Below are 14,146 nucleotides of genomic sequence, written 5' to 3' on the forward strand. Positions count from 1 at the left end.
CTGGAGGAACTGACTCACTTCTGATACCATGTTCAGTGCTCAAGCATAAAGAGAGAGAGAGACAGAGAGAGAGAGAGAGAGAGAAAAGACAGTGCAGCCTTCCGGCTTTATTGTGCCTCCACCTATACTGTCCTCTTCTCTCTCATTAAGGACTTCCTGAAAGCATAGTTCTCAAATTCTCTAGACATTGCCCTTCTATAATTAAGGATGTTATCACAGTATCATGCCCCTTATTGGAAAGCTATCTATTGCAACAGGAATAAGGCCCATCTACCCAGAACTTAGGTCCAGATCTGGTCCTGAGCACAGTCCCTGGCTCTCCAAATACTCTTCACTGCCAGCAAGTAGGGGATGAGGGCAGGGAATGGGTGGAAACTTGGTTCTGCTCACTGCCCCCGCACTCACTAGCTGAAGTAACTGGATAAGTGTGAGGGTAAAGTAAGCAGCTCATTCCAAGGGCTGCAGTAACTTCCTTTCTTTCTGGAGCAAGAGGCAAGCGGAGGTGATTCTGAGGCATGATGCCTCCCAGGACTATTGGTGGTACAACGTATGCACCACCCCTTGCAAAGGACTCTGTCGATAGCCACAACCTAGCCCTTTACATTTGCAAAGATCTTGGTATCCTTGGATGAAAAGTGCTATACAAAGATAACTATATTATTAATTATTATTATTATTATTATTATTATGTAATTATATGAGCTGATTTTTATCTTAAAAAGCCTTTGCCAGCCTTGTATTTCAAATATGAAGGCATAAGGCAATGGATGCTAGCTTACATTAATTAACCTACTGTATATGATATTTCAAAGTCTGATAAAAGAACAATAGATTAACAGGATCTCATGCAAATATACTTCTTTGCTTTTGGGTGGAACTGTAATCCATCCATTATTTTATTTAGTATTTGCTTATCGTAACCTTTATGTATGTGTGTGCGCATATGAATGCCATTCTGTTAGTTTAACTACAAAGGAAGACATTGCAAACTGCTAAAGCAAATAAACCTAATCGCTGTGTGTGGGGGGGGAGAGGGGAGGAGGGGTTGGTTCCTCCCATTTTATTTGCAAATCTCCAGAGAGGAACAAAATCTAAATTAGTTCTGATAACAATTGTCCAGAGAGAGAGAGAGAGAGAGAAGCCCTCAAGATATTTAACAATAAAGTTTCACCCAGATCCAGCAGTGTCATATTTTAGGGCCAAGTTCAATAATAAAATGTTGACTGGTTTCTGGACTCCAAAATGCATAGCAAAAGAGCAGAAAAATCTACTGCTTATTTCTTAATCAGCACGAGTCATATTCTGATCTCAGTTATACCATTGTAATACCATCAAAGCCACTGGCACTCAAATGCCCTGCTGAGGGGTCCAGAATAAGACCCTAGATCAGGGATGGCCAACCTGAGCCTGAGAAGGAGCCAGAACTTACCAATGTACATTGCCAAAGAGCCACAGTAATACGTTAGCAGCCCCCCATCAGCTCCCCACCCTGCTCCCAGCACCTCCCACCCACTGACAGCCCTGCCGATCAGCACCTCCCCCTCCCTACCCACACCTCCTGATCAGCTGTTTCAGGGGGTGCAGGAGGCTCTGGGGGAGAGGGGGAGGAGCGAGGGCATGGCAGGCTCAGTGGAGGGGGTGGAAGGAGTGGGGGCAGGGCCTGGGTCAGAGCCAGGGGTTAAGCAGTGAGCACCCCCTGGCACATTGGAAAGTTGGCGCCTGCAGTTCCAGCCCTGGAGTTGGTGCCTATACAAGGAGCCGCATATTAACTTCTGAAGAGCCGCATGTGGCTCCAGAGCCATAGGTTGGCCACCCCTGCCGTAGATGGACAGATTAAATGAAGTCACTCTTGATTCACACCGGTGTAGTGGAGATAAAGTTTCCAGAATGTACTTTTGGGGGAGGCAGGATAATCCAATAGTTAGGGTGTTAGCCTGGGACTCTGAAGACTCAGGTTCAGGTGCCTACTCCATTTCATATCCTGTCTGACCTTAGGAAAGTCACTTAGGCTATGTCTACACTTATGGCCGTGTGTAGAGTACAGGCACTACATATATAGCTGCACACCACGGTGAAAGGAAGGCTGCATCCACATTTGTCACTGCGGGCTTAATTCCGTGACTGAGGTTTGCTCTGTGCAGCTGAGGAGATGTGAGGGAAGGATGGCTGTAATACATATATGTGGTTCCCTGATTCTTGGGGCCTACCAGGGATTAGTCTGTCCATTGGCTTAATTTAGAGCAATCTGAGGGCTGTTCTAATTACACTCAGCTCCCCAGGCTCCAAAGGGCCATTCTGGCATCTAGGATTGGTGGAATACAGCACTGTTCTGGACATATCTCATGCAACAGGGGTTACTCGAAAAGGTGGCATAAAACCACTACACTGGAAGAATACCCAGGAGGTTAGATTCACTGGTGCAAAACAGCCAGAAAGGGGCTGAGGATCTAATCCTTTGCAAATCAACACAGATAAAAAAAACCCATATTATACAAGTCCAATGCATCTAATATAAATCCCTATCTTTCCTTAATAAGACAAAGAAACTTTCCTTTCCTTAAGACAAGTGCTATAAAGTAACAAATCTTCATTCTAAATTAATTTTTTAAAAAATACATATTTAACTATACATTTGTATTTAACAATATTGAAGAATGGGTCCAATCCTGCACTACTTGTTCACACCACAATCCTACTTGATCTTTTGTTTGTCATAAAGTGTAGTATCAATTTAATATTGGACACATCCTCATTCTGAAGGCCATGTTCTTCTTCTGCATCAGCATGACTCAGCCTTGTGAGCTTTTCCATTTCTAACTACTAACATCCTAAATAGTAGTTTGCAGTGCTGTTGTAGCCATGTGATTGTAGATCAATACAGGATAATGTTGTATATATGTCAAGGCCAAAGAAGTCATTTTTATAATAATAATTGCGATACTTAGCTCTTACAAAGTACTCTTCCTCTGTATATTTTAAAGTGCTTTACAAAGGAAGGTAAAAATAATTGTCTAAACATAACATGAATAACAATAATAATATTAAAATTAATAATATTAATATATATCTAAGTAAACCCAATATTCCAGATTTATTTTCAGACAGGAAGGGATTCATCTTCAGATAATACTCAATTACATTTTCTTTATTGGTTTTGCACTATATGCCTAATATAAATGTAACCATTTATAGGGGAACAAGAGTGACAGTTGTACTGACCTTTTGTATTCTGATTGTCTTGCAGAATTGCTCTATGCTTCAGCCAATTACAGACAGCCATACATTTACAGTTTTATTAGTGCATATTTATGGATGAGCTGTTTTTAAGTGACTGGAGTGTTTTTTTAAACCTTTTATCAATGGGATGCTATCGTGATTCCATTAGGTATATTATGAATATATGTTTCATTAACAATACTAACAGAAGAGACAAGAACTAAATAGACAGGAAAAACTCCCAACAGTATGTTAATCATAGATCCAATATATAATCTGAATCAGTGGACTTTTGCATATCAGGTTCTTTAACAGCTTTGTAAGGGCAGGGTGGTCATGGCACCCATGCTGAGAATCCAGGTTATGAAGCACACAACTTTACAGGTAACATACGATTTTTGTATGTGGATTGGTCACTGACACCTGGACAAATACCCAACATCACCAATGAAATTAAATACCTGTTACAAACACTGACCAAACAAACACAGCTAAAGTAATCCCATTAATACCTCAGACAAATGTCCAGAGATATCCAGCAAAGGAAACCCCTAGCACAATTAACTATTGTCTTAGAATTCTGTGGAAGAGAAACCCATTCCTTAATAAGGGAGCTCAAAGAAATCTAAACAACCATTCCCCCTATTATATCTTACTGTAAATATAAAGGACAAGAAAAACTATCTGGGTGATTTTCAACAAGCAATACCTATCTGTAGCATGTCTGATGGAAGGCTTGGGTTTTTGACTATAGCAATAAACCATAATAACACAATGGGCATTAGGCAATGAGTGAATGCCTGGGCTGCATTTTGAGGGATAAGACTGAAAACTTAGGCCCCAGTTCAGGACAATGCTTAAGCACATGCTTAAGTCCCATAGAGATGCTTTCCTGAATTGTGTCCTGAGTGCTTTCAACCACTCAAGAAGTACACTCAATAGTAACTAATCTTTAAGGAATAAAGTGCCTGGCACCAGTTCTGGGTGGTTTCTAGTAATTCTGGAAATATCTTTACTTAATACAAATAATTTAACATTTTTAAATGCATGGGGGATTATCTTGGCATGGTCATTTAGCAAAAGTGGGGTCTTTAATCCAAGTGTCAAAGTAGAGAACATTCTATGTCTCATTTAACTTCTTTTTATATTTTGAGAGTGAGTGGGTGTCATCAAAGAAGTAGCTTAGTTTTACAGGCTCCATCTTCACAAGGAGTGGAGCCAAGGTTGGGAAATGTATTTAAACATAGTTCTAGACAAACTGGTTTCTGGCATAGTGTAGCTGACTGGTGTGTGTCTATGTTAGAAGAACTGAGACCAGGCAAACTGCTTTTGTCTCATCTAGGAACTATTAGAAAACCTTCAGTTTGAAAGTTTGACTTGAACTCAAATATTATTTGGTTCACTGTAAAAAAAAAAATGCAAAAGGAAAAAAACGTTAAATAAAATGGAAATGGGGCAGTGGAAAACAAATACAGAGCAATTGTGAGAAAAGGGGAATAACTCTAAAGAATAATTTCTTCAACAAGTTTTGCATTTTTTCTATTTAGCAAATTATCCTGAACAATGTAGAAATGATTTATATGAATAATGATTGGTCTGTAGATTGTGTGCAAAATTTGAGAAGTGTTGTGTAGTTTTCATTAGATATGTCAAAGTCAATGATATGTTTGATGGCCTGTTTTTCCCCCCAGATAAGATTATCCTTAGATCTTGTCTATACATGGGATTCAGCAACCAGTGGTCAGCAACAAGTGTAGCTGCACTGATGCAAACCCCAAGTGTAGGCAAGGAAAGTAGTCATTTGCATTGGCTGAACTTATCCCCTGCTTGAAACTGGGGTAAACTCAACTAGCAAAATCATAGCTTTCCTTGTCTACACTTGAGGTTTGCACTGGTATAGCTATACCAATGCAATAGAGAAGGTTTTGGAACAAATTGATGAATTAAATAGTAATAAGTCACCAGGACCAGGTGGTATTTACCCAAGAGTTCTGAAGGAATTCAAATATGAAACCGCAGAACTACTAACCATGGTATGTAACCTATTGCTTAAATCAGCTTCTGTACCAGATAACTGGAGGATAGGTAATATAATGCTGATTTTTAAAAGAGGCTGCAGAGGCAATCTTGGCAATTATAGGCCGGTAAGCCTGACTTCTGTACCAAGCAAATTGATTGAAACTACAGTAATGAACAAAATAATCAGACACACAGATAAACATGATACATTGGGGAAGAGTCAACATGGCTTTTGTAAAGGGAAAATATTCATCTACAATCTATTAGAATTCTTTGAGGTAGTCAGCAACCATGTAGAGAAGGGTGATCCAGTTGATATGGTGTACGTGGACTTTCATAAAGCCTTAGACAAGGTCCTTCACCAAAAGCTCTTAAGCAAAGGGATAAGAGGGAAGGTCCTCTCATGGATCAGTAACTGGTCAAAAGATAGGAAACAAAGGGCAGGAATAAATGGTTAATTTTCACAGTCGAGCTAGGTAAATAGTGGGATCCTCCAAGGATCGGTACTGGGACCAGTGCTGTTCAACATATTCATAAATGATCCGGAAAAAGGGGTGAACAGTGAAGTGACATAATTTGCAAAGGATACAAAATTACTCAAGATAGTTAAGTCCAAAGCAGTCTCTGAAGAGTTACAACAGGATCTCACAATTTTGGGTGGCTGGGTAATAAAATGGCAGATGAAATTCAATGCTAATGCACATTGGAAAAAATAATTACAACTATACATACAAAATGATGGAGTCTAAATTAGCTATAATCACTCAAGAAAGAGATCTTGGAGACATTGTGGATAGTTCCCTGAATAGATCTTCTCAATGTCCAGTGGGAGTTGGAAAAATTTAACAGAATGTTAGGAACCGTTAGGAAAGGGATAGATAAATTATACAGAAAATATCATAATGCCGCTATATAAATCCATGACACAACCACGTCTTCAATAATGCGTTCAGATCATCTCATCTCAAAAAAGATGTATTAGAATTTGAAAAGGAGCAGAGAAAGACAACAAAAATTATTAGGGTTATGGAACAACTTCCAGATGAAGAGAGATTAAAAAGACTGTGACCGTGCAGCTTAAATAAGAAATAAGTGATGTGGGGAGATATGATAGAGGCATATAAACTCATGAACGGTATGGGGAAAGTGAATAGGGAAGTGTTATTTACACCTTCACATAACACAAGAACTAAGAGTCACCTGATAAATTAACAGGCAGCAGGTTTAAGACAACAAAAAGAAGTACTTCTTTATACAACACACAGTCATCCTGTGAACTCATTCATTGCCTTGGAATGTTGTGAAGGCCAAAAGTATAAGTGGGTTAAAAGAAGAATTAGATAAATAAATGGAGTACAGGATCATCAAAAGCTATTAGCTAAGATGGTCAGGGATGCAACCCCATGCTTTGGGTGACCCTATATCTCCAACTGCCAGGACCTGGCACTAGAGGGGATGATACAGGATGGATCACTCAAAATTGCCCTGTTCTGTTCATTCCCTCTGAAGCATCTGGCACTGGCCACTGTGAGAGACAGGATACTGGGCTAGGTCGACCATTGGTCTGAACCACTGTTGCCATTCTTATGTTTTTATGTTATGTACAGCATTTGCTGGCCATTGATTGTTGAGCTGGGCTAATCCCAAATAGAAATAAGACCTCAGAATTGAGTTTCCAGCGTGACTACTGATACAAGTTTACTCCCCAATGCTCCAAGAAAATTTGCTGTTTCTGTGAATATTGCTGTCACTAAACTTACTTTCTAGGATATTTGTGGAGTGACAAACTCAGGCCATATGGCTACAAGAGGGTCATAGAATCATAGAATATCAGGATTGGAAGGGTCCTCAGGAAGTCATCTAGTCCAACCCCCTGCTCAAAGCAGGACCAATCCCCAACTAAATCATCCCAGCCAAGGCTTTGTCAAGCTGGTCCTTAAAAACCTCTATGGAAGGAGATTCCACCACCTCCCTAGGTAACCCATTCCAGTGCTTCACCGCCCTCCTAGCGAAAAAGCTTTCCTAATATCCAACCTAACCCCCCCCCTGCACTGCAACTTGAGACCATTACTCCTTCTTCTGTCATCTGGTACCACTGAGAACAGTCTAGATCCAACCTCTTTAGAACCCCCTTTCAGGTAGTTGAAAACAGCTATCAAATCCCCCCTCATTCTTCTCTTCTGCAGACTAAACAAACAAAGTTCCCTCAGCCTTTCCTCATAAGTCATGTGCCCCAGCCCCCTAATCATTTTTGTTGCCCTCCGCTGAACTCTTTCCAATTTTTCCACATCCTTCTTGTAGTGTGGGGCCCAAAAGTGGTACAGCTGAGGCCAATGCTGAATAGAGGGAAATGATCATAGAATATCAGGGTTGGAAGGGACCTCAGGAGGTCATCTAGTCCAACCCCCTGCTCAAAGCAGGACCAATCCCCAGACAGATTTTTGCCCCAGATCCCTAAATGGCCCCCTCAAGGATTGGGCTCACTACCCTGGGTTTAGCAGGCCAATGCTCAAACCACTGAGCTATCCTCCTCCCCCTCATAGGGCTTTTATAGGACTTAAGTGGTGCATATGTAATAATCGGTGGGTGGGATTGAACCTGGGGCCTCTGGAGCTTCTGCATGAGCCTCTACTGTATGAGCTAAAAGCCACGTCCCTCGATCTACTGACAATACTTCTACTTATACAGCCCAAAATGCCGTTAGCCTTCCTGGCAACAAGAGCACACTGTTGACTCATATTCAGCTTCTCGTCCACTGTAACCCCTAGGTCCTTTTCTGCAGAACTGCTGCCTAGCCACTCGGTCCCTAGTCTGTAGCAGTGCATGGGATTCTTCTGTCCTAAGTGCAGGACTCTGCACTTGTCCTTGTTGAACCTCATCAGATTTCTTTTGGCTCAATCCTCTAATTTGTCTAGGTCCCTCTGTATCCTATTCCTAGCCTCCAGCGTATCTACCACTCCTCCCAGTTTAGTGTCATCTGCAAACTTGCTGAGGGTGCAATCCACGCCATCCTCCAGATCATTAATGAAGATATTTAACAAAACTGGCCCCAGGACCGACCCTTGGGGCACTCTGATACCATCTGCCAACTAGACATAGAGCCATTGATCACTACCCGTTGAGCCCGATGATCTAGCCAGCTTTCTAGCCACCTTATAGGTCCTGGAAGGCCAATATAATAGCCCTAGAATGTTAAAGGCCTGTTTTCCTACAAGCTGAGAAGGGGTTACCTTTTTTTTTTTTAGGGACATCTGAATCCAATTAAGGGCTGCCCGAGGCCTTTAAAACCCCCTCCTCTGTGGGGGGCGGGGGGAGAGAGAGAAGCTACTGCCAGTCTAGTGGCAGCAGGGAAATAAACTCTTCCAGACTGAGAGGCTGTGCTCCTTACCAGAGGGGAACAGCCAAGCCCAAGTGCCTGTTAGGGGAAGGACTGACACCCCAGGGCAAGCAAGAGGACGACACCCTGCCCCAGCGAGGCGGCAGAGAAAGGGGGAAGGATAGCTCAGTGGTTTGAACATTGGCCTGCTAAACCAAGGGTTGTAAGTTCAATTCTTGGGGATCTGGGGCAAAATCAGTACTTGGTCCTGCTAGTGAAGGCAGGGGGCTGGACTCAATGACCTTTCAAGGTCCCTTCCAGTTCTAGGAGATGGGATATCTCCATTTTTTGTTTTTGTTTTTCAGTTTATGAGACTGTTTCCTTTTTTTGTTTGGTGCAGGATCACTCCTTAGGCCGACCCTGGGGCCTACCCTGAAAACACAGCCAAGGTTAGCACAGAAGGGGAAGGCACACTGCCCAGAGTGGGGCTGTTTTACCCCAGGCCTGCCATCGCCAGAGGAGGAAGCGCTAAATCTGGCGAGGCGAAGGCGGTGCCTTGCCACAGTGGAGAGCAAAGAAAGGAAGGGTCTGAACATAGTAGAAGTAAATTTATTTAAAATTAGGAATGATTTTTTTAAAATTAATTATCAAGCTTTAATTCTAACTCAGTGTAACCCTATCTATCTAACTTGCTGGAACTGTGTTTAAATTGAGTTTAAACATCACTCAATACTTAGTTCTTGGCCCATTGTGATTAGGGCCTAAGTTGTTGTATGGAACATTTCAAAACTTGGGAAAATAAATCTAAAATGTCAAGAAGTTCTCACCAGCACGAGATTGTTCTTTTGGGTGTAACCATGACACGGCCATTATTTTACCTAATGTTTGCTCATTAAAGGTTAATGGAATGTGTGTGCATTTATGCATAATATTCTGTTAGTTTTAATATATATGAGTACACCAAAATTCATTAAAGCAAATAAGCCTGGTAGGGAATTGTTTCACTCACTAGCTCTCAGATGCTAATATGTGGAGCCTTCCTAGTGGGTCATAGACCGAAACTTTTTCTTAACCAGTTACTGGAGATTTGTGGGGTTGGGAGACGAAGTTGTCTACAAAAGGATCTTTCTCTTACAAAGTGGTCCACATAGTGAAAAGTGATGACACAGGTGGACAGATTCATGCAAACTTTCCTTTTCCCTTCAAGGTGATACCAGTTTGGTAAACTGTAGGAATTCATAAGGTATTTAATCTGCATTGCCACTGTCCAGATAGTGCCTGCCATTGGGTATTTGGTCTTCACAACTGGATAAGAATTCTGTTCACCCTACATAGGACTTGATTCAAATTCCACTGAAATCATTGGAAAGACTTCTGTGGAAGTCAATGCAAGTTTGATCCCCTTAATTATCTATACTTTGATGATGAACGTATTCCTTTTGTGAAGTATTTTACCAGCTCAAATGGATTACATAGTTCCTATGTACACTTTAGGTACAGTGAAGGACTGTGTGAGTTAAATGACTGCATATCTGCATATTGGATATGAGTTATTGTCCCTAACTATTAATTATGTAATATTTTGGATAGATCATTGCTGACTGGTCTCAATTTGTTCCTAGATCTTTTTTTTATCATAGGCAGAGTTGGTAGCACGTCTCTTTATAACCTGTTTCCAGTTCTTATAACTTTGCCAAACGTAAACAATTTGGATACACATTTCTATGCTGGGTGTCTTCCGTGGGTTCTTTTTTTTTTTTCAGCCAAAACAGTCCAGCTGTTTTTGAGAACAAGGCTAGCGAAAAATATACTATTTTGCCCATATTAAAAAATTCTGATGACCTTTTCTTTGAAAAGTCTTGGGGCTCCCATGCTTTGGAGCAGGGACTTGAAATTTGGCAAAGTGGGTTGGCCTTTGTGACAAGAAAATATCTTAAGCATCCCCATGAAAATCTGCCCAAATTTGGCAATATTTTAAGCCTTTGAAAAAACACAGTTAACACACACATTCAGTAGAGATTTGCTAGAGCATTGCAGCTAAATTTCCAAAAGATTCTGGGATGCTCTGGCCCAGGGCTGAACAAGACTTTCCCTGAAATTACATCTCTGGGCTGTTGCAGGCCAGGCTAGGACCAAGCACGGAAACTGAGGGTAGGGAGTCTCTCTCTCATCTAATCTCAATGAACCCCTGCTGGACCAAGGTATTATAGAAGAAGAAGCTGCCTGATTTGAATGCAGAAGTGAGAAGGAGCTGGACCTGGGTGGGCAGGAATGAGTAGATTGGGACAAGGAGCCTGGGCAGGGAGACTGCAACTGGAGACTGTCAGAATCTGGAACTGGGAATTGGGGTAGGAGACTGGGACAAGGAGACTGGGAGCTGGAGGGAGACAGACTGGGAGCTGGTAGGGAGACTGGAATAAGTTGGGCAAGGAGGTTGGACTGAGGGGGAGACTGGGACTGGCAGGGCAAGGATATTGGGTGCTTGGGAGGGAAATGGGTGGAGGAACTGAGAGGCATTGGTTGGGGAGACTGGGGCTGGAGGCTGGTGGAGGGAGGGAAGAGGGAAACTGGTACTGGCAGCTGGGGTGTCAAATGAGACCTAGATTGGCTGGGTAAGGTGAGTGGAACTGGGAGCGAGGAGGGAAATGAACTAGAATTCAGTGAGTACCTGGGGGAGACTCAGTCTGAATGGGCAAAGAGACTGGGAACCAATGGGGTTGTGAGAAGGTAGGGGTGAAGGGGAAGGGAACTAGATTTGACAAGGATCCAGAGTATGAGGGGAGAACTGAGACTGGTTATGCACAGAGACATAGTCGAGGAAACCAGGGAGGGAGAATGGGACAGAGAATATGGATGTGGGGAGGGGGATGACTAGGTCAGGTGGGAGGGGAAACACATATGAAACAAGGAGCTAGAAGGGGGAATGTGGGACTGGCTGGGCAAGGAGCCTAGGGACAAGAAGCTAGAGGTTGCGCTGGGATGGGGAGGGAACTGGGAATGGCTGGGCAAAGGACTTGGAATGGGGGAAGCCTGAGCCTGGGATGGAGAGCCTGGAGGGGGAAGACTAAGGCTTGCTGGGCAAAAAGACTGTGGCTGGGGTGGGAAGCCTGGGGAGTGGAGACTGGGACTGGGTAGGTGAGCAGAATGGGACTTGGACAAGGAACCATGGGAGGGGAAGAGCCAAGACTGTGACAAGGACAGTTTGGAGGGGATGGGACAAAAGGTAGGTCAAACTTGGTTGGAAAAGTTTGAAGAGCATGTGCCCATTAGAGGATACTGCCCTCCAGAGCCTCGAATGGAACTCAAGCTTCCGGAGTCTCACCATTCGTCTGCTGTCAGCAAATATCTGTGAAACCCACTGGCAAATATACCACCCCCTCTAATGCTGGTCCCCTTAGAAGATGACAACCTATTGTTGCTATCAGTTACTCTATTAGCTCAAGTGGAAATAGTCTGTGCGGGGACTCTAAAAGTTCTAGCCATGCTCATGATCCATGTGGTGTCAACATGATGCCATAGGATGGAATTTCTGTTTTTGCAGTTAGCATTATTAAAAATCTAGGAAATTACACACAAAACAACCTACATTTAAAAAAAACACTATTGCAAAGTGAAGCACTGAAAAGTTAAGAAATGCCACAATTAAGATGGCACAATTAATGCTGCCACAAGATTTCCAGTCCAGTTTTTCAGATCAAAGAGACCAAGATAGTTTCAATAAGTGCATAAATATTTGGGGACTACTGCTTATATGAATTGAGCCTGTGAACTTTCCGAGGTTCACCTATCAGTGTCTGGAAGCAAAACAGAAACGTAGGGCTTGTATACACTACTGCTTAAGTAGTTGTAATTTACGTTGCTCAAGGGTGTGAAAAAGCCACCCTGTTGAGTGACGTATGTTACATTGACTTAAAGTGCTGTCCACACCGTGCTATGTTGGTGGGAGACATTCTCCTGCCGACATAGCTTCCACCTCTCATTGAGGTGGAGTAATTCTGCTGATGGGAGAGCACTCTCCCGTTGGCATAGCGCATCTTCACCAGACGTGCAGCTGTGCTGATGTATCGTGGTAGTGTAGACAAGCCCTAAGTAGTTGGCAAAGGGAATCAAGAGGTCAGGAATAGAAAAGGCACTTTATTATTGTTCAGCAAAGAAATCTTTTCACTTGGCTAGTGTGGGTTTATGTTAATGTAAAACAAGGGCATCAGATAAATGGCTACCGGCTTGACCTGGTGTGAGTGATTTGTACATCCAGCTCATTCATTTCTTTCTAAGCTAACAGGGGATATGGTTGCCTAGTGACTGCTGAATAGAGGAGTACTAGCAAGGCTAAAACTTGAGGTAAAGGATTTGGGGCCTTGAAGTCTCACCAACTTCTTCCTCCTCCTTCTTTGCTGCTGCCAGCTTAACTGGTGTTGACATGATGGGCCTCCTCTTCAACATCCTATTCCCCCTTAATTGCTGCTGCTATCACTGGGCCCTGAGTAGCCTTTTCCTAGCACTGATGCTGAGATGAAAGAGGAACTGGAGTGATGGAAGGGAGAATGGAAAGAAAAGTGGAACATGTGGTATGGGGAGTGGGAAGACACAAGGAGAACAGGCGAGGAATAGACAGTGAGGAGGGGTGTCTGAGGGAAACGTGTGTAAATGGAGAGAATGTAAAAGACTGGTTGATAGATATTGAGCACCAGTGAGAGAGTGAATGTGAGGCGGTGTAAAACATATGCCTCTTGCTAGATAATCACCTCCTGGGCAGCTCTGGGCCCTCAGTTTAAGCTGTCAGTCAGACACACAGAAAGAGTTAAACCCCTTTCTGTAAAGATTTCTATTCTGTGTTGTTGTTCTTGGCAAGTCCTGGAAAGAACGTCATGCTAGTGAATTTTATTTATCTTGGAGGTGGTGTGTTGACATCCTTGAATCTTGGATACTCCTTTAATTAAATGATACTTCCATTATACTTGCTAGGGTTAAGAAGCAGTTCTGTTTATAATCAGAATACTTCTCCTTTGATCTCAAAAATTTGATGAAGACCATCTGTTCCATGGGCACCATGACTGGTGTTCCACAACCAGCCATTGGAGAACCATTCAGTGACAAAAAAGACTTGCAAAGAGGGCAGTTATCACTACACTGTACATTAACTAATAGCATACGCAACCTTATATTCCTATTAATGTCACCCCTGTAGTCTGTCTTCCACCTACTCCACTCCACTCTACACCGCTTGTATCTCTTGTCCCTAGGAACTGTCTCATATTTTATGTTTGTACAGCACCTAGCACAAGGTCCCTGATCCTGACAGGAACTGTTACCATTGTAAAACAATAAATACATAATTAAAAATAGTACTAATAGGGCAATAGACAGAGATGGAAGCAAAATTAAGAACTAGTTCCAGTTCAGCAAAGCATTTAAGTGCATGCTTAAACAAATCCATAGTTACTTCAATGAGACTTAAATACATGCTTGATGTTAAGTACTGTATGGGCTAAAAGTTTTGCTGAACACGGATGGATTGCTGAATTGGGGCCTTAAGCACAATCTTAACTTTAAATGTGAGTATTCCCAATGATTTCAATGCTTGAAGTTCATGTG

General features: G+C 42.5%; 1 protein-coding gene across 1 annotated transcript in view; it reads right to left on the bottom strand.

The window, feature by feature from the left end:
* Positions 1–12,994, bottom strand: part of LOC117876505 (mucin-2-like) — an 80,053-nt gene extending 67,059 nt beyond the window's left edge. The window contains exon 1 of the mRNA XM_034768771.1: positions 12,922–12,994. Within this exon, the coding sequence (XP_034624662.1) occupies positions 12,922–12,994 (73 nt within the window). The remainder of the gene's footprint in view (positions 1–12,921) is intronic.
* Positions 12,995–14,146: the final 1,152 nt, after the last annotated feature.

Source organism: Trachemys scripta, chromosome 4 (assembly GCF_013100865.1).
Source record: "Trachemys scripta elegans isolate TJP31775 chromosome 4, CAS_Tse_1.0, whole genome shotgun sequence".
Taxonomy (NCBI): Eukaryota; Metazoa; Chordata; order Testudines; family Emydidae; genus Trachemys; species Trachemys scripta.